This window comes from Lynx canadensis, chromosome D4 (genome assembly GCF_007474595.2).
Source record: "Lynx canadensis isolate LIC74 chromosome D4, mLynCan4.pri.v2, whole genome shotgun sequence".
NCBI lineage: Eukaryota > Metazoa > Chordata > Mammalia > Carnivora > Felidae > Lynx > Lynx canadensis.
The window spans coordinates 70,727,258-70,751,920 of record NC_044315.2 but is presented as its reverse complement, the minus strand read 5'-3'; the positions used below and the strand labels follow the sequence as shown (position 1 = coordinate 70,751,920).

The 24,663-nt window shown below is 43.8% G+C and overlaps 1 protein-coding gene and 1 long non-coding RNA gene across 3 annotated transcripts in view; one reads left to right on the top strand and one right to left on the bottom strand.

Moving 5' to 3' along the window:
• Positions 1–853: 853 nt before the first annotated feature.
• Positions 854–14,523, top strand: TXN (thioredoxin). Its single transcript, XM_030293179.1, has 5 exons — positions 854–989; positions 5,334–5,438; positions 5,889–5,948; positions 13,766–13,831; positions 14,307–14,523. Exons 1-5 carry the CDS (start codon positions 966–968, stop codon positions 14,367–14,369), a joined length of 318 nt encoding a protein of 105 aa, XP_030149039.1. The 5' UTR covers positions 854–965; the 3' UTR covers positions 14,370–14,523.
• The window catches only part of LOC115499348, a 37,475-nt gene continuing 25,225 nt past the window's right edge, over positions 12,414–24,663 (bottom strand). For both annotated transcript variants that reach the window (XR_003964128.1, XR_003964129.1), the window contains exon 3: positions 12,414–12,471. This is a non-coding gene — a long non-coding RNA (uncharacterized LOC115499348). The remainder of the gene's footprint in view (positions 12,472–24,663) is intronic.

The window sequence follows — 24,663 nt, the reverse complement described above, 5'->3', positions numbered from 1 at the left end:
TATTTATTGAGTGCCTACTCCGTGCCAAGCACTTGTCTTAATCACTTTCCAAGCACTTTATTTAATTCTCAAAACACCACCACTCTGAGTTAGAGATTATTCATGGTTCCCATTTCACATAAAGTAACACTGGGGCTCGGGTAGGTCGGGAGGAGCTCGTGGTCACACCTGCATCCCTCTAGCCGCCAAGAACACCGCCTGCAGCTGTCTGCTCGTCAAGAGCCCGGCCCGTTCCCGGCAGTCTTTACCACCCCAAACTGCAGTGTCACGCTGGAGCAGCGTTTTCAAGGGTGAAAGTAAAAGAACAAGAAGAAAGGAAGAGAAGAAAACCATCGCGATAAGCTCCAGAAAGGAGGGCGCAGAGATACTTCCTGGTCAGCGTTACTCAGCACTTTGTGGGGTTTGCGGGGCCGGAGGGCGGGAGCATAGCGGGCCTTTTCGAGGAATCCACCCCTGCCTAAGCGGCCCCTTCACAAACCCAGGGGCGTTTGGTTAAGGCCGGCTGACCCCTTCCCAGGTGGCCCTGTGGCTCTGGGGGTGGCCGTCCGCGTCCCCGCCTGCCCACCCCCTCGTGCACAGTGTGCGCGTCCCGTAAGCCGCTCGGCCGCCCCGACAGATCCTGGGTCCCAGCTGGGACGGGGACTGGCGGGCGGGGCCCCCGGCTTTGAGTCCAGGGCACTCCGTGGGGCCCCGCCCAGCGCCCGCGCCGGCCCCGCCCCCGGGGAGGCCCCGCCCCTAGCGGACGTCCCGACGGTTCCGGGAGGCGGGGCCTGGCCTGGGCGCCTAGGCGGGCGCGGGAGGCCCGAGCGGGCGCGCCCCCGCAACACGCACGCCGCGCGCGCCCGACCGCCCCGCCCCAGTTGCTATAAAGGGAAGGCGGGCTGAGCGCTCTGCGAGCTCTGTCCGGCGTTTACGATCCGCCTTCATCGGTCTGTACAGTCGCTTGTCAGACCCCAGCCGCCAAGATGGTGAAGCAGATCGAGAGCAAGGTACGCGCTTCCCGGGGAAGGCCAGGACGCGACGCGCAGCCTCCGTAGCCAGGGAGGGCGAGGGCGGGAGGTGGGCAGGCGCCCCTCCGCAGCCTGGGGGAAGGGGACGCGACGGTCCGGCCTGAGACTGCGGGAAGCCCGGGCCTGGGCGCGCCCGAGGCGGCCGAGCACGCCCCGGAGGAAGGGAGGAGAGGGGCGAGGGCGCTCTGGATGGCGTGCTCCGGGTGCCCCCCGCTGCCTGTGTCCGGTGCGCCAGGCGTCCCCCCACGGCGCCTCCTGCACCCCCGTGGTCAGAAAGCCCCTGTTGGTTGAGGGGATGAAGTCTGCCCTTGGCCCCGGTCCGTCTCTGGATACGGGCCGGGCAAAGAGATGGAGGGCCCCTTGAAGGAGGCGCGGGGTTGCGGGCCGCCACTCCCTCCCCGGTGGGCGGCGTGATCACCCACGTTGGGCGGGCAGCGTGAGCTCCCCTGGGAACGTATCCGGGCCGAAGACCCCGGGCGCCTCCGTCGCTGCCCGGCCCCAGATTTGGCGAGTGCTGTCTCCACGCCAGGGGGCGGCTCCGGTCTGGAGCCCCCCTCGCAAGTACGAGTCCGGCCTCTAGGCCGGAGGGGCCCAGGTGGCCGCAAGGAAGTGAGGCCGGGGCCGCGCCCTCGGGACTCCTCCTCTTGCGGCGCTGGGCGTGTTTCCGGCAGCCCTGGCTTTGGAATGACTCAGTCCCCAAGACTGGGCCCAGGGGCCTCCTCTGCCCTGCCCATCCGTGATTCACCCACGGTCGGGGGTTTTCGCTGCAGCCAGGAGTGCCCCCGAGGCGGGCGCGCCAGGTGGTGGTTCTACCTTATTAGGAATGTCCAGCAGTGTTCCATCATCGAGAGTTATTGCGAGCCTAATGCCCTGCTGCTCAGGAAACTGAGCCTGACATAGCGTCTGGTTGGTATGCCATAGCCACTCAAGAAGTGTTTGTTAAATGCAGTCAAAAAAGTGAGTGGGAGAACATTGATGTTGCTCGAACAGTGGAAAACCCCTCCAAAGCGTTTACCCTGCGGTACCTCCCATCCCAAGCCCTCGCCCGCCTTGAATGTCTGGACCTCAGAGGTGCTGGGGTGCCTTCGAAAATGGAAGTTTCTCTGTAATGGTCCCTTTTTGTTACTTATATAATCAGGAAACGTATATGGTCCTTGTAGAAATTTTGGCGAGAGACAGATCTCCTGTTTCCTAGAAACACCTGCAAAGTAGTTGAGATTATTTTATGTATCCTGTTTTGTGAGCCTCTCCCTACCCGTCCCCCCCCCCCCCAAGTTTAGCCTGAGCCCTTTTCAGGTAGTTAGAAGCTTTTGTAATCATTTGAGTATCTGAACACATTGCTGGACATTCAGGCAGTTTTTAGGGTCTCCAGTGCCGCGATTGGGTCAAGGGACATGAACCTTTTATTTCAGGTTTGTAAACCACAGAGGACAGTGCTTTTACTCCACCCCCATCAACAGTGACATTTCCCCCCTAACTTTGACCAAATCATTAATAAGAAAAATGGTCTTGTATCTTATTTTAGTGATGCTGAACTTTTCCCTATATATATGTTGATTGATTATAGTTCATTATCTGCTTGTCCTTAATTTTTTTTTCCTAATGGCATCCTTTTTATTATTATTGTGTGAACTTTTAGATTAAAATTAGCAGCCCTCTCATTTGTTGGGAAGGTCATTGAGTTTTGTTCCTCCTATTTTTATTCAGTACCTACTGAGTGACAAATACAGTTCACCGGTTGTTCTCCAGGGTCTGGCCAGGTCATCAGTATAACCTAAGAGGTGAGAACCCATTGAAAGAGTAGGACTTTGAGTGGCTTATAGTAGTTGTCTCAGAATCCCCATACACTACAAACAAAATCGATTGATTCCTAGAACACACCTTTCAGTCTTTCCCCATTTTAGCTGTCATAGTTATGGCGCCCTCCTCCCCTCATTAATGGAAGATGTGTACAAAGGTGACTGGAGATTGGTTACACAAGAAAGGACTACAGCCTGGGGCCTAAAGACCCTGATAATCAGTTGACCTTCAAAATTATGACCCAGAGGCATTAATCAAAAGTTAAACTCATTTGAATGTTACTAGTAAATATTGAACACACCTTAGATTTCTATCCTGATGGGCTAAAGTTGGTGCCGTTGGCCATCCAAGACCTCTCTTTCTGAAGTGTGATAGTTTAGAGTCACTGGGATCTATTTTAGATATAAGTGGACTGTAAATGTGTGATGAGAAAGAAATCAACCCAGTTGTGTGTTGTTTAAGAATAGCATCGGCCATTTATTGAACGCCTACCTTCTATACATAAGCGTTCATGCTTGTTAATTAACTTCAGAATGGGTATGTTTAGGAAAAGAAATCCTAGAATCTGTTCTTATCTACCCCAAATATATTGTTTTGTTTTCTGAGTATTTACGTCCGTGATGGGGACCTTTATTTATCCTTATAGTTAATTTCTGGGAGTTAGACCTCGTGAGATAATCTTGAATCATTTTCCAATTGATGTCTCTTTAAGACCAACTTAAGTATCAGGAGAAGAGAATTTGTTGTGACCTCTACACATACCTGGCTCTGTAACTCTTCAGTTAAGCCAAAAGTTGTTGCATGGCTTTTTTTTTTTTTTTTTTTTTTCCCCCCCAGAGTTTTACGTAGTTTTGCTAGAATTTGATTCAGCAAATCAAAAGGTTTGAGGGAACCTTTGAGAGTGTTTGAATAATATTTTGTGTTGAAAGTAATCTCAGGTATTTACTGGGAGCCAACCATGTTCACAAAACAGTGCATTCATCTGATTGGACGTTATCATTCATTGACTTTTTTCCTGTCTAACCTGGTTCTTGCAGTAGAATGGCTAGTTTGACCTTTTAAAAAATCATGTTAGTGAAGGCTTTGCATTAAATTCATCCGGAAAACATGGTGATGGTTTGGAAAAATGATTTCTATAATTCTAACTTGTTCTCTCTCCCCATTCCCTCACACACACCTAATATCTCCCCACACCCTGAAGGTGGGGTGAGAGTTTGTACCTGAATAACTGAAAAGGTTATAGAAGTCATGACATGGGAATGCCACTTGTGAATTGCTTCACCAAAAAACAGGAGTTGGAAATTAGAAATATAGAAAAGTAACTGTCCTGCAGAGGAATTCACTTTAGATTTTTTTTTTTTTAAATGGTATTTACTTTCCTTTAGTGGATCAGATCTGATATGATTCTTAGCTTTCAAGGGAGGGGAACGTTAGTTTTTCATTAAACCAACGTGACCAGCATTTTTCCCTTGAAGAAAACCTAGACTTCAGATACAGATGTTTATGTTTTGGTTTCTCTTTGTTGCCCCAGTTTCGGTAAGCACTGATTAAATTGTGATTAAAAAGCAGCCCCTTGTTAACTCCAAGGTTAGGTTCCTAGGGTTACAATATCAAAACCATTGGTAAATGACTCAGGGAGATGGGTGGTAAGGGATTTCTTGATCATGTCTCACTGCTGGAATTTTATTTGACATTTCTAATGCAAAAAAAAACATTTAAGGAAACTTCTTTGCGTGAAGAACTAAAACTATTATTTGGTCACCAGTAAGAGCAGAGTTTTGAGATAAAGGGCAGACATCAATCATAAGCAGTATGATCTCATCTCTGGAAACTCCACTAAAGGGAGTATAAGGAAATATGCCTAATGTCAACAGTGACTGCCTGAGTGTAAACGTTTGGAGGAGGTTTATTTTCCTTGATATTTTTTCCTTGATTTTTTTTTTTTTTTAAAGCTTTTGACATGTTCCACTATAGACCATTTTAATTAATAAAGTAATAGCTTTTAAGTTGATTTATCTGAGAGAGCACGAGTGGGGAAAGGGCAGGAAGAGAGTGAGAGAGAATCCCAAGCACAGAGCCCAATAACTGTGAAATCATGACCTGAGCTGAGATCAAGAGTCAGACACTTAACTGACTGAAGCACCCAGGGGCCCCAATAAAGTATTAGCTTTTAACATTGCAAAATTCTGTGCCTTTGTGACTTATTCGATTGAAATGACCCTCTGAGTTGATACCCATTTAGTGAATGTTTACCATTTACCTAGATTTGATGTGGAAATGTAATACAAATGTCTTTATTTTAATTTGCTCAGTTGAATATGGATAAACTATATACATCATACTTGTTTCGTCTTATCAACTCTGTAGGATTTTTTTCAGTTTGTTTGGTTCATTTTAGCTTCTTAGATTTTTAAAAAGCAGTACCTTTGAATTGTTCTTTGTATCACATTCTATCAAGTTTGATCAGGGCTTTGGGAAATAAAGGAAGCTGTTTAACCTATGCGTTTCTTTTTTTCTCCTTAGTATGCTTTTCAGGAAGCCTTGAACAGTGCAGGGGAAAAACTTGTAGTAGTTGATTTCTCTGCCACGTGGTGTGGACCTTGCAAAATGATCAAGCCCTTCTTTCATGTGAGTATGAAATCAGTTCTGTTTTATAAGAGATTCTGTTTCGAGTGGGTGGTCACAAAGCCAGGAAAGGACAGTGTTTGTTGTTGTTGTTGAACCTTTGGTGTAGAAGCAATAGTGTAACAACTTCAGTAATTGCCTTTGACACATGTGTAGCCCAGTGAAGACAACTGTCAGAACTGTCTTAAATGGTTTTTGCTTTTCTTGGAGTTGAAACCCAGGCCCTGTTTGAAATTCAGGCCTCAGAGCTTGACATGTCAAATTCTTTTATACTAGGAGGAATCTGATTCAGAGAAACTCTATGTCCTTGGTGCTTACCTGGTCTCTAGTCTGAATCTTTAGATCTTTAATTAGTAGTTTCTACTTTTATCATGGTTTCTATTTAAGAAGCTTGAGTATAGTGACTGCCATTACCCAGTTCTGAATCTTTCTCGATTTTTTTAAATTTTCCAGTCCCTCTCTGAGAAGTATTCCAACGTGGTGTTCCTTGAAGTAGATGTGGATGACTGTCAGGTACGTGACTGGAAATTTGGAATACTACTGAGCTTTTCACATTGGCCTTTTCCTTGGAACTGGAAGGGCTTGTTTTCATACATGTCAAATAATACCGGGACTACAGCCCTTGCTAAAAAAAGTCATCGTGCCAATTATGAGCTTAATCCTAGCTCTCAGGAGCTTTGTACATCATATCATAAAATAAGCATAAAAACAGATGGTTGAGGCTGCTCTACCTTACTGCTCACCTTTCTAAAAGTTGAGACGCTCATTAAATCGAAATTGAATTTGATTATAACTAAATCCATAGACTGGAAAATTGAGAGACTGCTCTTAAGATTCTTTGTGAACTAGTGACATGAGAAAGTGTAGTCACAATCATCTTGCTTGATTTTAATCAATTAGAAAGACCAAATGTTTGAAAGAACAGACACCAAGGTGCTTGATAGAGAGCCAAGTGTAATTTAGGGGAAATTACAAATACTTGTTTAGCATTCTGTGTTAGCGTTACATTAATTAGCATTACAAATACTTGTTCAGCCCAGGTCTGTTCCAGATGCCTTTCTGCTATCCGTCCCCATTTTACAGATGAGGATAAACACAGAGGAGTGATCCATGGAGTTACAGTTAGTGGCAGAGTCAGGATTTAAGATGCGGTACGGTACTGTAGAGGAGGCTCTGGTGTAGGGTGGGTGCAGATCGAGTTCCTGGCACATGACTTGCCTCGTAACCAGCCCACTGAACTAGGAGTGTGCCTGTTCGTGTTCAAGAACAGCACCTGGGAGTTCTTTACAGATACATGCACATTTTTCCCTTAGCCCCAGTGGGGCGGGAGGGTGTAGGGTATGATACGGCAGTAAGGGTGCTCACGCGGGTTCCAGGCCTGGCTGCAGGACTTCTCCTTTAGGCCAGCCTCTCTTCTCCCTTCAGCTCTGGTTCTTCTCTGTGCCCGGATCTTGACACCTGCCGCATCAACCTCCAAGTGTGGCTTTTTCATTGAGCAAACCTGGAATGTTTAGTAAAGGTCCTGAAAGGTTTATAAAAACAAGTATGTGGCAGTACTTTCCAAACCTGTAAGCACCTGTCGACACCAAATCGCTTTTTCTAAGCACCTTTTCTCATTCTACACTCATACCTTTACTGGTGAGGTCCTCTCTATCTACCTGGCTCATCCTTCCCTTTCATACCTAACAAACTCCTAGTCATATGCTTCACATCTTCTCCAGGAACCTTTCTCCACTTACCCCCTTTTATACCTGGACTAAGTTAGTTCCCTTTCCTCTGTGTCTGCATGATGTCCTCTGCCCCTCCTTTCCCCTTGCGTTTATGGTAGTGGATTGGGGAGGACCCCATATTTAGGTGGCCTGACTTATTTTCCAGCTCCATCCTTTATCAGCTGTGCCTGTTTGAGCCTCTGTAAAATGGCAGTGCTTATCCAACATCATAAAGTAGTAGCTGTCAGGATTCCATGACATAATACGTAGAAGGTGCCGAGAACAGTGCCTGGCACACGTTCGGTGAATCTTAGCTGGTGGTGTATTCTTTTGTCTGTCCTTTACCATTAGTGCCTATAACTTTCTTGGGATGAGAGACCCTGTCTTATTTACTTGGCTGTGGTAAAGCGTAGTGGGTGTAGAATGCATTTATTAAATGATGACGTTACTGTTCTGATGTGTCGCAGAGTTTTAAGAAAATGACAGTAGATGGCATGTGCTTGGGAAAAAAATTCTAGCTCCCGATCTAAACCTAATTTACAGACTTATTTTTTTTATATGATCACTGTAGGCATGTGAAAATGGCACCTGGAAGGGACTAGGGGAATTTCTGACTGGTACTATGGCCCTATCAGATAGCAAGGGACTCTCTAAAGTTTTTATGTGAGAGGAAGAACCTGCTAGGTGCTCTGCCCGAGTTAGGTCACTTAATCCTCATGAGAGCTCTGATGACAGTTGCCTGCATAGAGCAGGTGATGGGGCTACAGCACAAGAGGAGGGCTAGGTCAGTTGAAGCAGAGCCTGCCAGGGTGGACTCTTGGCACCTTGCTGGACCGAGGACAGGTGCTCTCCCTGCTTGAGTCCGAAACCTCGGGGAAGGAGATGTGCAAAGCAGTCAAGGACTCTATGTGAGAGAACTCCTCCTTCTGTCTGGTTAGAGTACACACCCTGAACGTTTCTAGACCTTGGAGTGACCCTCTCACAAGTTGGGGACTTTTCACTTTGCCTCCATATTCTAAAGATTGAGCACCGTACAGGATTTTTCTTTGACTACTTTTGTGGTACTATTACCGTTACCATCTAAATAGCCTTCTCGATCTGTTAGGGAGTAAGAACCCGTTGGTCACATATACATAATAACTGCTGTCAGCGCCTACTCACCTCGCCATTCTGAATTACCCTCCTTGCCAGTTCTGTCAAAAAGCAGTTCATTAACCAATCAGCCAGTTTTTCCTCGGGGAATTTCCAAGTCACAGGAGTAGATCCTCCAGTTGCTTTGCAGCTCTAGGTAAAAGCATCCCCTCATTTCGATTGTAAAATCGAGACAAGGGATAAAAAGTACATCAGTCACATTTCTCCGTATTAGATTCTATCATTAATGGGTGAAATTATTAATGACTGAACTAGTTTAAATTTTTGTGCAGATAATTCCTGCTGAATTTCAGACTTAGGGTACTTTGTACTGTCTTTGGCATAGGCAACATATAGTTTTAATAGATAGAAGACTCTGTAAGCACTTGGGCAGGAAGAAGTTAGCTTTTAGGTGTAATAGATTCAAACAGACCATCAGGAGGTGTGGACACACCATGTGGCCCTCAAAATCATTTTGAGGGGTACCAGCCCTTTTGAAAATGCTGGACTCTACTCCCAACTCTGTACAGGGTAGGATACTTATTTTGTAAATTAAAACAAGAAACAAAGTAATTTAGACCCGATGGTTGTGCAGCCTTTTAGAACTGCCGTATGTTGCCGTTTTGATTAGAACAGCCAGGAAGGACTTCGTAGAAATGACAAAAGCAGGTTTGAAGTTACTTTGGCTGTATGGAATTCTAAGCTGAAAACCAGTGAAACTAAATTTAATAAGAGAAAAAGTAGTCTTATTACACTTACTGATAAAGACGTATTCAAATCTGAGATTGGGCAAAACCAGAGGGATGGAGAACAGATTGGGGTAGGGGAGGACTTGAGTATCAAGGAGCTGCTGAGGAGATTGTAGGTGAGCAAGGGAACCGGTCTGTATCTTGGTTTTGATGTTACCTGACTATGCGTTTGCCAGAACTCCCAGAACTTAAACACCCCGTAAAAACTGAATTTTGCTTTATGTAATTTTTTTTAAATTCCAGATTGTTTACAAAAAATAGGAGTTGAGGGTGTCATCAGGGGGTGGACTAGTTAAGTGAGGAACGTGATAAACTTAGGATCGAGAATGTTTAAGGCTTCAAATGTATGAATACCTTTCAAGTCACTATAGGAATAGGCAAATTAGTCCATAGAACAAGTAGTAGAAAGAAATACTAATTTTAGAGAGTAGAGATCAAATGCTAGTTATGAACTAAAACTTGACTGAAGTCCATAAAAGATATTAATAGATGGGCGTACTATGTTCCTGGATAGTGACTCAGTGTTATTAAAATGGAGTACTCCCAAGTTGGTCTGATTAGATCTCAGTGTGCCATTCTGAAAAAATACAGTCGGGAAAGTGTTTTTAAAAAACAAACACTAATTGGGAGAGAAGTTGTGGGAAATGAGAAAGGAAAAGCCCTGTAAAAATACAGTGTATTAGCTGCCCTTATTAAAACAATGTAGTCTTGTAATGTAGGTAGGTATACGCATGGAACAGAATAGACAGTTCAAAAAAAAAAATAGGATCAAGTCTACTTAAACATGTATTAATCATTAACAGTTTGGAGTTAAGATGTTGCATTTCTACCTCCATTAAAATTTGTTTTCTAATGTTTATTTTTGAGAGAGTGCAAGTGGGGGAGGGGCAGAGAGAAGGAGACACAGAATCCGAGGCAGGTTCCGGGCTCTGAGTTGTTGGCACAGTTGTCGAATCCATGAACCGTGAGATCATGACCTGAGCTGAAGCCGGATGCTCAACTGACTGAGCCACCCAGGCGCCCCTAACCTAGAAGACATTCAAACAAAAATCCTAGTAAATACTGAACGTATTTCCAGAAATGATGGCGCTGTTAAGCACATTGATGGCCCTGGCTTTCATAATCTCAAGAACAGAACTGTTTTTACTCTTGCCACTGAGGAAATGGGCCTGGAAAAATTCAGTCACAGACCTGAAGTCTGTTTAATGCTCAAGCTCGCACTTTTAATGAATGGGGTAGAGAAGGGCTGATGGATTTGATCAAGTGAAGTCAGACTAGGTGGCAAAAATTATGATAAATACTGAAATTGATATGTACTGAAGTACCTCCCAATATGATTGTGTGTCTAGAGCTTTGAAAAGGAGCATGTTTGGGGTGCCGGGTGGCTCAGTTGGTTAAGTGTCCTCCGCTTAATCTCAGCTCAGGTCTTGATCTCAGAGTTATGAGTCCAAGCCCCACATTGGCTCTGCGCTGGGCTTGAAGCCTCTTCAAAAGCATGTTCTTTGTCTTAGCAGTTCTACTTCCAGGGGTGGTGATTGACCCAGGATGTAGATAGTTGCATAGGAAGATGCAAGTGTTTAAGCAAAAATCAAAGCCTTTTACTTACTGACCAGTGGACTAGTTCCAGTGATGATACCTCCATACAGCGACTGCTATTAGGCCATAAAAAATGATTGTGTACTTTTTCACGGGGAAAAGTCCACTGTATGTATATATTATACTGAGTATACAGGTGTGTTACCGTGCACGCAGCATAGGTTTTATAAAGAAAAGCGTTTAGGTACACTAGTGAGATGTTTATGCTGGCTTGTACAGATTAGGACTGGTTTCCTTCTTCCAGTTTTTTGCCTTGAATGTAGGTTATACTTCTATAAAATGAAAATGATCTTCCTAGGCCCATCAGTTTCACTTTAAGGTTTTTGCCCTAAGATGTGTCTGAGGATTTATTCACAAGGATGTGCAGAAATTGGAAATAACAAAGCCTCACTTTTGGGAATCAAGGCGACCTAGGATTCCATACCATAAACAAAGCAAAACAAAACCACCTTCACATCTAATGAAAGCAAATTCTAAATGCTTTACGTGGTAAAGTTTTAGTTAAAGATTTGAGTGCAATTTTTAAAATTTAAAAAATACATCTTGTTCATCTTATTTTGAGAGGAGAGAGAATTCCAAGCAGGCTTGAGCTCATAAACCATGAGATGGTGACCTGAGCCCAAATCAAGCGTCAGACATTTAATGGACTGAGCCATGCAGATGCCCCAGGATTTTTTAAATGCTATCACAGAGCCTTGGCACCACTTCTGAGTATTCGTCTATTTTCCAGTTTGGCGATTTAGTTTTTTATAAGTCCCTTCTTTAATAAGTCTCTTATTGAGAGAGTCCCAAGCAGGCTCTGCACTGTCAGCACAGAGCCCAACTTGGGGCTTGATCCCATCAACCATGAGATCATGACTTGAGCCAGAATCGAGAATGGAAGCTTGGCCTACTGAGCCACTCAGGTGCCCCAGGATTTATTTTATTGTAAATTCAGCAGTTGCACCAACGCAGGAACGCTGGTCTCTGGCTAGTTGAGGCAGAAGACATCCAGAATCCTGAGAACATCGATTAGGCTGTCACATCCATTGAATGAGACGAGACCCTGTATTTTTTGCTGATAAAGCTTCCTCAGCAGAAAGTTATGACGACTGGCCAGCCCTGTTTTACCTGCCTTTGTGTGTGATGCAGCTCACTCCCCCGGTGAGTTTCTAATTAGAAGTGGAGGGGGTGGGGGGGCAGTGCACCTGGATGGCTCAGTAGGTTGAGCGTCCAGCTTTGGCTCAGGCCATGATCTCGTGGTTCCTGAGTTTGAGCCCCACATCAGGCTCACTGTTACCAGTGAAGAGCCTGCTTTGGATCCTCGGTCCCCCTCTCTCTGCCTCCACTTGTGCACCACTTGTGCTCTCTCAAAAGGTAAATAAAACATTAAGAAAGGAAAAATAAGTGGGGAAGAGGGTGGCTTATCCTTTCCAGGCTGCTGCCCTTCTACCATGAATATAACACAAACACCCTTTTACTTTGAGCCTTTTGCCAACTGCCTGGATGAAAGGTGGTGTCCAACCGATGGCTTCCGTGTGTGTAAGAGAGGGAAGGGGCTGTACCAAACAGCTGCTCTCCCCAGTGCTGTGAGGGATGAGCCCAGTGTTCCCAGATACTCCAGTGTGGGAAGGATCTGCTAGTGGGCAGCCAATGCAAAGCTTTGTTCTTAAGCTCTTGCATGAGCCAAGCAGTGTATCTGGATCAGATTCAGCCCCTCAGATGACCAGTTTTCAGTCTTTTGCCTAAGTCAGCCCCCCAGCCTAACTTACCATCTTCTCATTTTCTGAGTACTCCTCCAGAACCTTGACATGGGCAGTTCATAGTCTTCCTGTCAACTCTTCACCACGTTTTCAATCTTGGATGCTCTTGCTACAAGGGAATTAGTGGAATTTTATGTGGTGGTCTTATCGCATGTTCTTAGTAGTTTCCCTAGGCGTTCAGAACCTGTTAGCCATTTTTACTCCAGTCATTACTGTCTTTGTGCCTCTGTGTTAGCCAGCATTTAGAGGAAGAGTCAAGGATATCCAAAAGGAACTCCCAAGAGTATTATCCACTACCCTTCCTGCCCAGGCTACCAACAATGCAAATTTATAAAGCTGTAAAACCACACTTTTCTTTCCAGTCTCAGAGGAAGAGGTCAAATTAATAAGCTGGCATACTGCCATTACCAGTGGCTCAGAGAGATCACTCCATTTTTATAGTCCTGTGCCCTCCCAAATTGTATATTAGAAGTCACCATGATGCCTTCCTTTCCTCTGTAAACTGGTTTCTGAAATCTGGTTCTCAGAGTTCAGCCTCCTTGGTTGCTGTCCTTCACTGCTTTTTGCTCCTTAGCTGCTGTGTGGTTCTACATTTCTTTCCCAAGCCTCTTGAGGACCATGCTGATATTTTCAATCCCTAATGGATCTTTTCACCTGAACGCTTGTCCAAACCCAACCATTTCCTGAGGCATTTCCCTCCAAACCCTGTGTGAAAAAGGTATGGTGGGGGTAGGGGGGTGTTAGAGGTTCTCATTTCGTGTTCCTGTAACAGAATTAAGGAACGCTTGATACTCCAGGGACCTCTGTTTCTTGATATGCAGCCAAGTTTGAGAATCTACAAGTCAATGTTTAATTAAAAGCAGAAAAAAACCAGTGTGGAACTTTGCCTTTGGGTTATAGGACTTTGTTCTTGAACAATTCTTGGGCAAGTGAATTGTTGTTCCTCTTGCTAATGCTGGGTTTTAGTCTTTATGACCTTCATGTATGGACTCTATTCCCATAATAAAGATTTGGAAAACTAGGAGCAAAGAAGACAAGTGCTAATTCTGAGGACTAGTTAAGATTAAAATCCTGAGTATACATACGTACAGCAGAATTTGTTACTGCTTCTTTATACTTGAACTAGCTGAGATAGAATTGGATTAAACAACTCACTGGGTCACTGTATATATCTGAGGCCAGTAGCATTCTGCTTATTGGTGGCCCTCAAAGAGGGGAGTACATGTTAATTTTCATTGAGACTATAACCAGTTTGGGTTTTGTGCTGCCATTACATTCATTCTGTCGTTCTTCATATGCTTAAATGAGGTGTACAATGGGGGGGCAGGGGGGGTACATCTGGGATTACTTATGCCAGAGCTTAATACTCAGTCTTGTTTTCATCCTCTCCCCGCCCCACACAGGATGTTGCTTCAGAGTGTGAAGTCAAATGCATGCCAACCTTCCAGTTTTTTAAAAAGGGACAGAAGGTAGGTACATTTGACCTTAAATCCAGCTGGACAATAGGAAAACATGGTGTAAATTAAGACACTGAAGGGACTTATTCCTTCACACTGGGAATCCTGTCCCCATTGTCTACTTTTAAGACTATTTAAATAGGTTATTCTTCAGTGATTTCAGTACATACCGGGACATCTAATTGAAAATTGATCTTTGTTTGAAGATCCACCATGATTCGTGCTTCATATTTATAAAGTACATTTATCTTTGAGAGAAATTTGGGTAAGAAATTGTACCTCAGCCTTCAGGGCTTTTATTCCCCCCTCTTAGTTTGTGTTTGTTTAACTTAAAATGTATGTATCTCTGGATAACGACCAGTCTTTCAAGTAAGATGATACTCCCGCTCCCTCTGCTCTCCCCCTCCTTTCCCCATTCTGTGATAGCTTAGTCACAAAACAAGGTTACGGTGCTACATCTAACTGCAATTCAATATTCTCTTAACAGGTGGGTGAATTTTCTGGAGCTAATAAGGAAAAACTTGAAGCTACCATCAATGAATTAATCTAATTATGTTTTCTGAAAACATAACCAGCCATTTGGCTCTTGAAAACTTGTAATTTTTTTTATTTACAAAAAAGGAAAGATCAAGTGTGAAGACTATATACCCAACTGCCATCTGATTATAAGTGACAATAAAATATTAATTCTACCCTTTTTAAAATTGGTGTCTTTGAATAGCTTTCAAGTAGGTGAAATGTGGCCATTAGGTGATAACTGACCTTGGTGGCCATTGATTTTGTTTTTTGTTTGGTTTTTTTTTAATTTTTTTTTTAATTTTTTTTTTCAACGTTTATTTTTGGGACAGAGAGAGACAGAGCATGAATGGGGGAGGAGCAGAGAGAGAGGGAGACACAGAATCGGAAACAGGCTCCAGGCTCCGAGCCATCAGCCCAGAGCCTGACACGGGGGCTCGAACTCACGAACCGCGAGATCGTGACCTGGCTGAAGTCGGACGCTTAACCGACTGCGCCACCCAGGCGCCCCATGTTTTTTGTTTTTTAAGGGACAGCAGAAGAGGCACCTGAAGTTTATTTATTTTGAGAGCAAGTGAGCACAGGCGAGGGGCAGAAAGAGAGGGAGACAGAATCCTAAGCAGGCTCCTCGCTGTCGGCATAGAGCCCGACATGGGGCTCAAACCTGGGAACTGTGAGATCATGACCTGAGCCAAAATCAAGAGTTGCACACTTAACTGAGTCACCCAAGATGTCCTAGGCTATTGATTAAGGTTAAAAATCTTGTTGGGGGCAATGCAGGTAATAGAGTACTATGTTAAAATTGTTTGACTCCTATGAACAGAGAAAATTGTATTCTCTTTTCTAGCAGGCAAATCCCCTCTGATCCTCGTGACCAAAATTGAGGTCCATCCAGGAAGGAATTTCTCTGGTTTTGAGATTCCTGTCTCGAAAGTTACAGTGAGCTGCTGTTTTGCTAGTGGTAACTGAGTCATGTTCTATCAGCAGAACTTCGTGGTTGCCTCACAAGGGAGTTCTGCAAACATTTCCATGGGAACTTTGATTCCCTCAAAGTATCTTAAGAGACTGGTTTTATAGGCCTGATAGACATACTTACCTAAGTGGTAAAGAGTGTTGAAGTCATTAGTCTTTAATAAAAGGCAAGAACATTAAGGGTTTCATAGATGAGTGCTACAGAATAGAGAGCCTAGTGGTCAGCCTGTGACAAAAGACACAATAGTATACAATGGAGAGAAGATGGTCTCCGATCGATGGTAGTGGGAAAATTGGGCAGCTACATGCCAGAGATGAAACTGGACCACTTTCTTACACCATACACAAACCTAAGTGGACTAAAGACCCGACTGTGAGAAACTCGAAAGTATAAAATGCCCTAGTACTCTGACATCAGCCCTAGCCACATTTTTCTAATGCATCTCCTCAGGCAGGAAAAAGAAACGCAAAAATGAACTTGGGACTACCCCAAACCAAAAAGCTTTTGCACAGAATAGGAAACCATCAACAAAAAGCAATAACCTGAATGGGGGAAGATAGCTGCAAATGATCTACCCGATAGGGGGTTGATATAAAGAACTACAACTCCACACCAAAGTAATAATCTGATTTTAAAAATGGGCAGAGAATCTGAAGAGACACTTTTCCAAAGAAGGCATACAGATGGCCCACAGAAATACAAGAAGATGCTCAACATCATCAGGGAAAAGCAAATCAAAACCACAATGAGATATCACTTCACATGGATCAGAATGGCCAGAATCAAAAAGATAGTAACACGTGTTGACAAGGATGTGGAGAAAAAGGGGCCCTGTGCACTGTGGGTGGGAATGTAAATTGGTGCAGCTACCATGGAAAACTGTGGAGTTTCCTCAAAAAATTTAAAGTAGTGTACAATCCAGTAATTCTACTGGGGGTAAAAAAAAAAAAAAGGAAAACACTAAAAAGATAAACACACTTGTAGGTTTACTGCAGCATTATTTATAATAGCCAAGACAGGGAAACAACCCAAATATTCAGTGATAGATGACTGGATAAAGATAATAAACACACACACACATAAACACCATATGTACATGCACACATATATACACATATATGGAATATTATAAAGAATGCGTTCTTGCCATTTACAACATGAATGGAGCTAGAGAGCCGACTGGGAAGATGGCAGCGTAGGAGGACGCTGGGCTCACCGCGCGTCCTGCTGATCACTTAGATTCCACCTACACCTGCCTAAATAACCCAGAAAACCGCCAGAGGATTAGCAGAACAGAGTCTCCGGAGCCAAGCGCAGACGAGAGGTCCACGGAAGAGGGTAGGAAGGGCGGCGAGGCGGTGCGCGCTCCACGGACTGGCGGGAGCGAGCCGGGGCGGAGGGGCAGCCTGCCGGCCAAGCAGAGCCCCCGAGTCCGGCTTGCAAAAGCGGAGGGGCCGGAGGGACTGTGTTCCGACAGCAAGCGCGACTTAGCATCTGGGAGGTCATAAGTTAACAGCTCTGCTCGGAAAGCGGGAAGGCTGGAGGACAAAGGGAGGGAGAGCTGCTGAGCCCCCGGACGACAGAGCTCAGTTTGGTGGGGAACAAAGGCGCTCGCCAGCGCCATCTCCCCCGCCCATCCCCCAGCCCAAATCCCAAAGGGAACCAGTTCCTGCCAGGGAACTTGCTCGCTCCACGCAAACACCCAACTCGGTGCTTCTGCGGAGCCAACCCTCCGGCAGCAGATCTGACTCCCTCCACTGCCACAGGGCCCCTCCTGAAGTGGATCACCTAAGGAGAAGCGAGCTAAGCCTGCCCCTCCTGCCCCCGTGCACCTTGCCTACCCACCCCAGCTAATAGGCCAGATCCCCAGCACCACAAGCCTGGAGGTGTGCAAGTAGCCCAGACGGGCCACGCCACCCCACAGTGAATCCCGCCCCTAGGAGAGGGGAAGAGAAGGTACACACCAGTCTGACTGTGGCCCCAGCGGTGGGCTGGGGGCAGACATCAGGTCGGACTGCGGCCCCGCCCACCAACTCCAGTTATACACCACAGCACAGGGGAAGTGCCCTGCAGGTCCTCACCACGCCAGGGACTATCCAAAATGACCAAACGGAAGAATTCCCCTCAGAAGAATCTCCAGGAAATAACAAGAGCTAATGAACTGATCAAAAAGGATTTAAATAATATAACAGAAAGTGAATTTAGAATAATAGTCATAAAATTAATCGCTGGGCTTGAAAACAGTATAGAGGACAGCAGAGAATCTCTTGCTACAGAGATCAAGGGACTAAGGAACAGTCACGAGGAGCTGAAAAACGCTTTAAACGAAATGCAAAACAAAATGGAAACCACGACGTCTCGGATTGAAGAGGCAGAGGAGAGAATAGGTGAACTAGAAGATAAAGTTATGGAAAAAGAGGAAGCTGAGAAAAAGAGAGATAAAAAAATCCAGGAGTATGAGGGGAAAATTAGAGAACTAGGTGATACACTAAAAAGAAATAATATACGCATAATTGGTATCCCAGAGGAGGAAGAGAGAGGGAAAGGTGCTGAAGGGGTACTTGAAGAAATAATAGCTGAGAACTTCCCTGAACTGGGGAAGGAAAAAGGCATTGAAATCCAAGAGGCACAGAGAACTCCCTTCAGACGGAACTTGAATCGATCTTCTGCACGACATATCATAGTGAAACTGGCAAAATACAAGGATAAAGAGAAAATTCTGAAAGCAGCAAGGGATAAACGTGCCCTAACTTATAAAGGGAGACCTATAAGACTCGTGACTGATCTCTCTTTTGAAACTTGGCAGGCCAGAAAGGATTGGCACGAGATTTTCAGTGTGCTAAACAGAAAAAATATGCAGCCGAGAATCCTTTATCCAGCAAGTCTGTCATTTAGAATAGAAGGAGAGATAAAGATCTTCCCAAACAAACAAAAACTGAAGGAATTTGTCACCACTAAACCAGCCCTACAAGAGATCCTAAGGGGGATCCTGTGAGACAAAGTACCAGAGACATCACTACAAGCATGAAATCTACAGACATCACAATGACTCTAAACCCGTATCTTTCTATGATAACACTGAATGTAAATGGATTAAATGCGCCAACCAAAAGACATAGGGTATCAGAATGGATAAAAAAACAAGACCCATCTATTTGCTGTCTACAAGAGACTCATTTTAGACCTGAGGATACCTTCAGATAGAAAGTGAGGGGATGGAGAACTATTTATCATGCTACTGGAAGCCAAAAGAAAGCTGGAGTAGCCATACTTATATCAGACAAATTAGACTTTAAATTAAAGGCTGTAACAAGAGATGAAGAAGGACATTATATAATAATTACAGGGTCTATCCACCAGGAAGAGCTAACAATTATAAATGTCTATGCACCGAATACCGGAGCCCCCAAATATATAAAACAATTACTCATAAACATAAGCAACCTTATTGATAAGAATGTGGTAATTGCAGGGGACTTTAACACTCCACTTACAGAAATGGATAGATCATCTAGACACATGGTCAATAAAGAAACAAGGGCCCTGAATGATACATTGGATCAGATGGACTTGACAGATATATTTAGAACTCTGCATCCCAAAGCAACAGAATATACTTTCTTCTCGAGTGCACATGGAACATTCTCCAAGATAGATCATATACTGGGTCACAAAACAGCCCTTCATAAGTTTACAAGAATTGAAATTATACCATGCATACTTTCAGACCACAGTGCTATGAAGCTTGAAATCAACCACAGGAAAAAGTCTGGAAAACCTCCAAAAGCATGGAGGTTAAAGAACACCCTACTAAAGAATGAGTGGGTCAACCAGGCAATTAGAGAAGAAATTAAAAAATATATGGAAACAAACGAAAATGAAAATATAACAATCCAGACGCTTTGGGATGCAGCGAAGGCAGTCCTGAGAGGAAAATACATGGCAATCCAGGCCTGTCTCAAGAAACAAGAAAAATCCCCAATACAAAATCTAACAGCACACCTAAAGGAACTAGAAGCAGAACAGCAAAGGCAGCCTAAACCCAGCAGAAGAAGAGAAATAATAAAGATCAGAGCAGAAATAAACAATATAGAATCTAAAAAAACGGTAGAGCAGATCAACGAAACCAAGAGTTGGTTTTTTGAAAAAATAAACAAAATTGACAAACCTCTAGCCAGGCTTCTCAAAAAGAAAAGGGAGATGACCCAAATAGATAAAATCATGAATGAAAATGGAATTATGACAACCAATTCCCTCAGAGATACAAACAATTATCAGGGAATACTATGAAAAATTATATGCCAACAAATTGGACAACCTGGAAGAAATGGAAAAATTCCTAAACACCCACACTCTTCCAAAACTCAATCAGGAGGAAAGAGAAAGCTTGAACAGACCCATAACCAGCGAAGAAATTGAATCGGTTATCAAAAATCTCCCAACAAATAAGAGTCCAGGACCAGGTGGCTTCCCAGGGGAGTTCTACCAGACGTTTAAAGCAGAGATAATACCTATCCTTCTCAAGCTATTCCAAGAAATAGGGAAGGAAAACTTCCAGACTCATTCTATGAAGCCAGTATTACTTTGATTCCTAAACCAGACAGAGACCCAATAAAAAAAGAGAACTACAGGCCAATATCCCTGATGAATATGGATGCAAAAATTCTCAATAAGATACTAGCAAATAGAATTCAACAGCATATAAAAAGAATTATTCACCATGATCAAGTGGGATTCATTCCTGGGATGCAGGGCTGGTTCAACGTCCGCAAATCAATCAACATGATACATCACATTAATAAAAAAAAAAAAGAGAAGAACCATATGATCCTGTCAATCGATGCAGAAAAGGCCTTTGACAAAATCCAGCACCCTTTCTTAATAAAAACCCTTGAGAAAGTCGGGATAGAAGGAACATACTTACACATCATAAAAGCCATTTATGAAAAGCCCACAGCTAACATCATCCTCAATGGGGAAAAACTGAGAGCTTTTTCCCTGAGATCAGGAACACGACAGGGATGCCCACTCTCACCGCTGTTGTTTAACATAGAGCTGGAAGTTCTAGCATCAGCAATCAGACAACAAAAGGAAATCAAAGGCATCAAAATTGGCAAAGATGAAGTCAAGCTTTCGCTTTTTGCAGATGACATGATATTATACATGGAAAATCCGATAGACTCCACCAAAAGTCTGCTAGAACTGATACATGAATTCAGCAAAGTCGCAGGATACAAAATCAATGTACAGAAATCAGTTGCATTCTTATACACTAACAATGAAGCAACAGAAAGACAAATAAAGAAACTGATCCCATTCACAATTGCACCAAGAAGCATAAAATACCTGGGAATAAATCTAACCAAAGGTGTAAAATATCTGTATGCTGAAAACTATAGAAAGCTTATGAAGGTAGTTGAAGAAGATATAAAGAAATGGAAAGACATTCCCTGCTCATGGATTGGAAGAATAAATATTGTCAAAATGTCCATACTACCCAAAGCTATCTACACATTCAATGCAATCCCAATCAAAATTGCACCAGCATTCCTCTCCAAACTAGAACAAGCAATCCTAAAATTCATATGGAACCAAAAAAGGCCCCGAATAGCCAAAGGAATTTTGAAGAAGAAGACCAAAGCAGGAGGCATCACAATCCCAGACTTTAGCCTCTACTACAAAGCTGTAATCATCAAGACAGCATGGTATTGGCACAAAAACAGACACATAGACCAATGGAATAGAATAGAAACCCCAGAACTAGACCCACAAACGTATGGCCAACTCATCTTTGACAAAGCAGGAAAGAACATCCAATGGAAAAAAGACAGTCTCTTTAACAAATGGTGCTGGGAGAACTGGACAGCAACATGCAGAAGGTTGAAACTAGACCACTTTCTCACACCATTCACAAAAATAAACTCAAAATGGATAAAGGACCTGAATGTGAGACAGGAAACCATCAAAACCCTAGAGGAGAAAGCAGGAAAAGACCTCTCTGACCTCAGCCGTAGCAATCTCTTACTCGACACATCGCCAAAGGCAAGGGAATTAAAAGCAAAAATGAATTACTGGGACCTTATGAAGATAAAAAGCTTCTGCACAGCAAAGGAAACAACCAACAAAACTAAAAGGCAACCAACGGAATGGGAAAAGATATTTGCAATGACATATCGGACAAAGGGCTAGTATCCAAAATCTATAAAGAGCTCACCAAACTCCACACCCGAAAAACAAATAACCCAGTGAAGAAATGGGCAGAAAACATGAATAGACACTTCTCTAAAGAAGACATCCGGATGGCCAACAGGCACATGAAAAGATGTTCAACGTCACTCCTTATCAGGGAAATACAAATCAAAACCACACTCAGATATCACCTCACGCCAGTCAGAGTGGCCAAAATGAACAAATCAGGAGACTATAGATGCTGGAGAGGATGTGGAGAAACGGGAACCCTCTTGCACTGTTGGTGGGAATGCAAATTGGTGCAGCCGCTCTGGAAAGCAGTGTGGAGGTTCCTCAGAAAATTAAAAATAGAGCTACCCTATGACCCAGCAATAGCACTGCTAGGAATTTACCCAAGGGATACAGGAGTACTGATGCATAGGGGCACTTGTACCCCAATGTTTATAGCAGCACTCTCAACAATAGCCAAATTGTGGAAAGAGCCTAAATGTCCATCAACTGATGAATGGATAAAGAAATTGTGGTTTATATACACAATGGAATACTACGTGGCAATGAGAAAGAATGAAATATGGCCTTTTGTAGCAACGTGGATGGAACTGGAGAGTGTGATGCTAAGTGAAATAAGCCATACAGAGAAAGAGAGATACCATATGGTTTTACTCTTATGTAGATCTTGAGAAACGTAACAGAAACCCATGGGGGAGGGGAAGGAAAAAAAAAAAAAAAAAGAGGTTAGAGTGGGAGAGAGCCAAAGCATAAGAGACTGTTAAAAACTGAGAACAAACTGAGGGTTGATGGGGGGTGGGAGGGAGGGGGGGGTGGGTGATGGGTATTGAGGAGGGCACCTTTTGGGATGAGCACTGGGTGTTGTATGGAAACCAATTTGACAATAAATTTCATATATTGAAAAAAAATAAAAATAAAAATAAAGATTTAAAAATTTAAATAATTATTCTTTTAAAATTATCATATAAAACTAATACCAGTTTTATTTGAAATATCTTGATATTCTGTTGAAATACATTATCCATATTTTATGCTTACATATAAATATTCTGAAAATTTAATCAGAAAAAACTAATTATTTTCTGAGATACATTCTGACATGGGTTATGGGTTGCTTGTTTGTTTGTTTGTTTTTTATTAGTAGGGGAGTGCATTTATCTCTTTGTATAATATTGTGGCATAGCTTCCCCCTAAAACTGATGAAACTACATGTCTTTAATTCTAAGTGTTTTCATAACTTGACATCTCTGAAATAAAAATATGTTTCACAATCAAAAGAAAAAAAAAACAAAAAACAAAAAACAACATGAATGGAGCTAGAGTATTAGGCAAAATGGAGTAAGACAGACAATGACATGATTTCACTTATATGTGGAATCTAAAAACCCAAACTGAATAAACAATCAGACCTATAAATGCAGAGAACTGATGGTTGCCAGAGGAGGGGGGGTGGGGTGGTGGATGGGCAAAATGGGTGAAGGGAAGTGAGAGAAGTTTCCAGTTACGGAATAAGCTACAAGGATAGGAGGTACAGCATAGGGAAGATAATCAGGGGTATTGTAATGGTTTGCATAGTGACCGTAGGTACATTTACAGGTGAGCATACTATGTATAAATTTGTCAAATCACCATGTTGTACATTTGAAATTAATGTCACGTTGTGTGTCAACTAGATTTCAGTTTAAAAAGAGTTTTTTTAAAAATGGGGGAAAAAAACCCAGTGTTTATGTTCTAGACACAACAATAGAGGATTAAGACAGTTTTTAAATTTGTATAATGAAAATCAGAATTAACCGTATGCTCTGTGCCATCCTTATGTTAATTTTTACAACAATCCTAGGAGACAGGTACTGTAATCCCCATTTCCCCCCCATTTTCCCAGGGAGGAGACAGGCAAAGAGGTTAGTTTTTCCAGTGTCATACTAAACGGTAGAAGATCGGAGATTTGAGCCAAGGGAGTCTGGAACCACTAAAATGCCTCCCAGTCAAAAGGCTGAATAACTAGTAAAACAATGAGCCCTTATCTGGGTTTCTTTCCTCATCTAAAATTAGGATGCTGAAGGGTGGCCAACATGGTGGAGAAGTAGAGGGATCCGTACTTCCTGTGTCTCTCAAACAAAGCCTGGCTGAAGCCTAGGACTTTGACCCTGGAGAGTCTGGGTGGAAAAGAGACGGAGTCTAAAAGGGAGACAACGGGACAACCTTGACGGGCTATAGGTGGGCGATTGTGAACTGGGGGAGATAAAATGGGCCGCACAGGCACGGAAGGGAGGGATCCCCTTCGGGGAGAGACAAAGGAAAGAGAAAGAGTGGCTGGGGAAGCATAGGACTGTGTCTGGACAAGAGAAAAAACCTCGGACTGGGATGGAGAGGGATCCCATCTCTAACTGCGGGCCTGTCTTCAGACTGGGGCCAGCTGCCCTGTTTGCACATCTAGGGAGGAGGGGAGCCACCCCGGGGTTCCGTGGTAGGTCAGGGGCACAGTCGGAGCGGGAGAAAATGATCCCCTCCCTGGAGTGCTGTGGGACAGGACAAAGGCTGGCTGCCTCCGCCACCCCCAGGCTTGGTGGCTAGTCTGCACTAGGAGAAAGCGGTCCCCTCCCTGCAGTGCTGCGGCACAGGACAAAAGCAGCTGGGACCACATATCACCAGCATAGAGAGGTGCTTCCCCAGTGCTGGAGTGCACAGAGCGGGAGTTTAAATCCCAGCCAGGCAGGGGCAAGGGAGTCCCCAGAGAAAGACCGCCCTGACTGCTTCTGCCGCACAGTGAGGCCAACTCCAACGGAGTCCACCAGGTCCATGGAGAAGAAACTGGGGGTTCACCATTTTTCTCCCCACCATCATCAAGGCGGGGCCTCAGGGATTGGTCAGCAGGGCCCACAGTGGAGGCGGAACCGCCTACACCAAACCACACCCCTCCACTCCGGGTAACTGCTTATCTACTGGAGCAGGATAGACTCTGTGGAACTAGACGGACCCCTCCTCCAGGTCAGCTCTGCTGCATTGGCTGGATTAATTCTAGAACGATTCTTGTTATTTAGATATATTCTTCCTTCTTTTCTCCTTCTTATCTCTTCCCTCCGCTAGGATGGTTACTCTGGTTGTTGGTTTGTTTAAGCAGACATATTTAATCCATTCCCTTGATACATGTTCTACA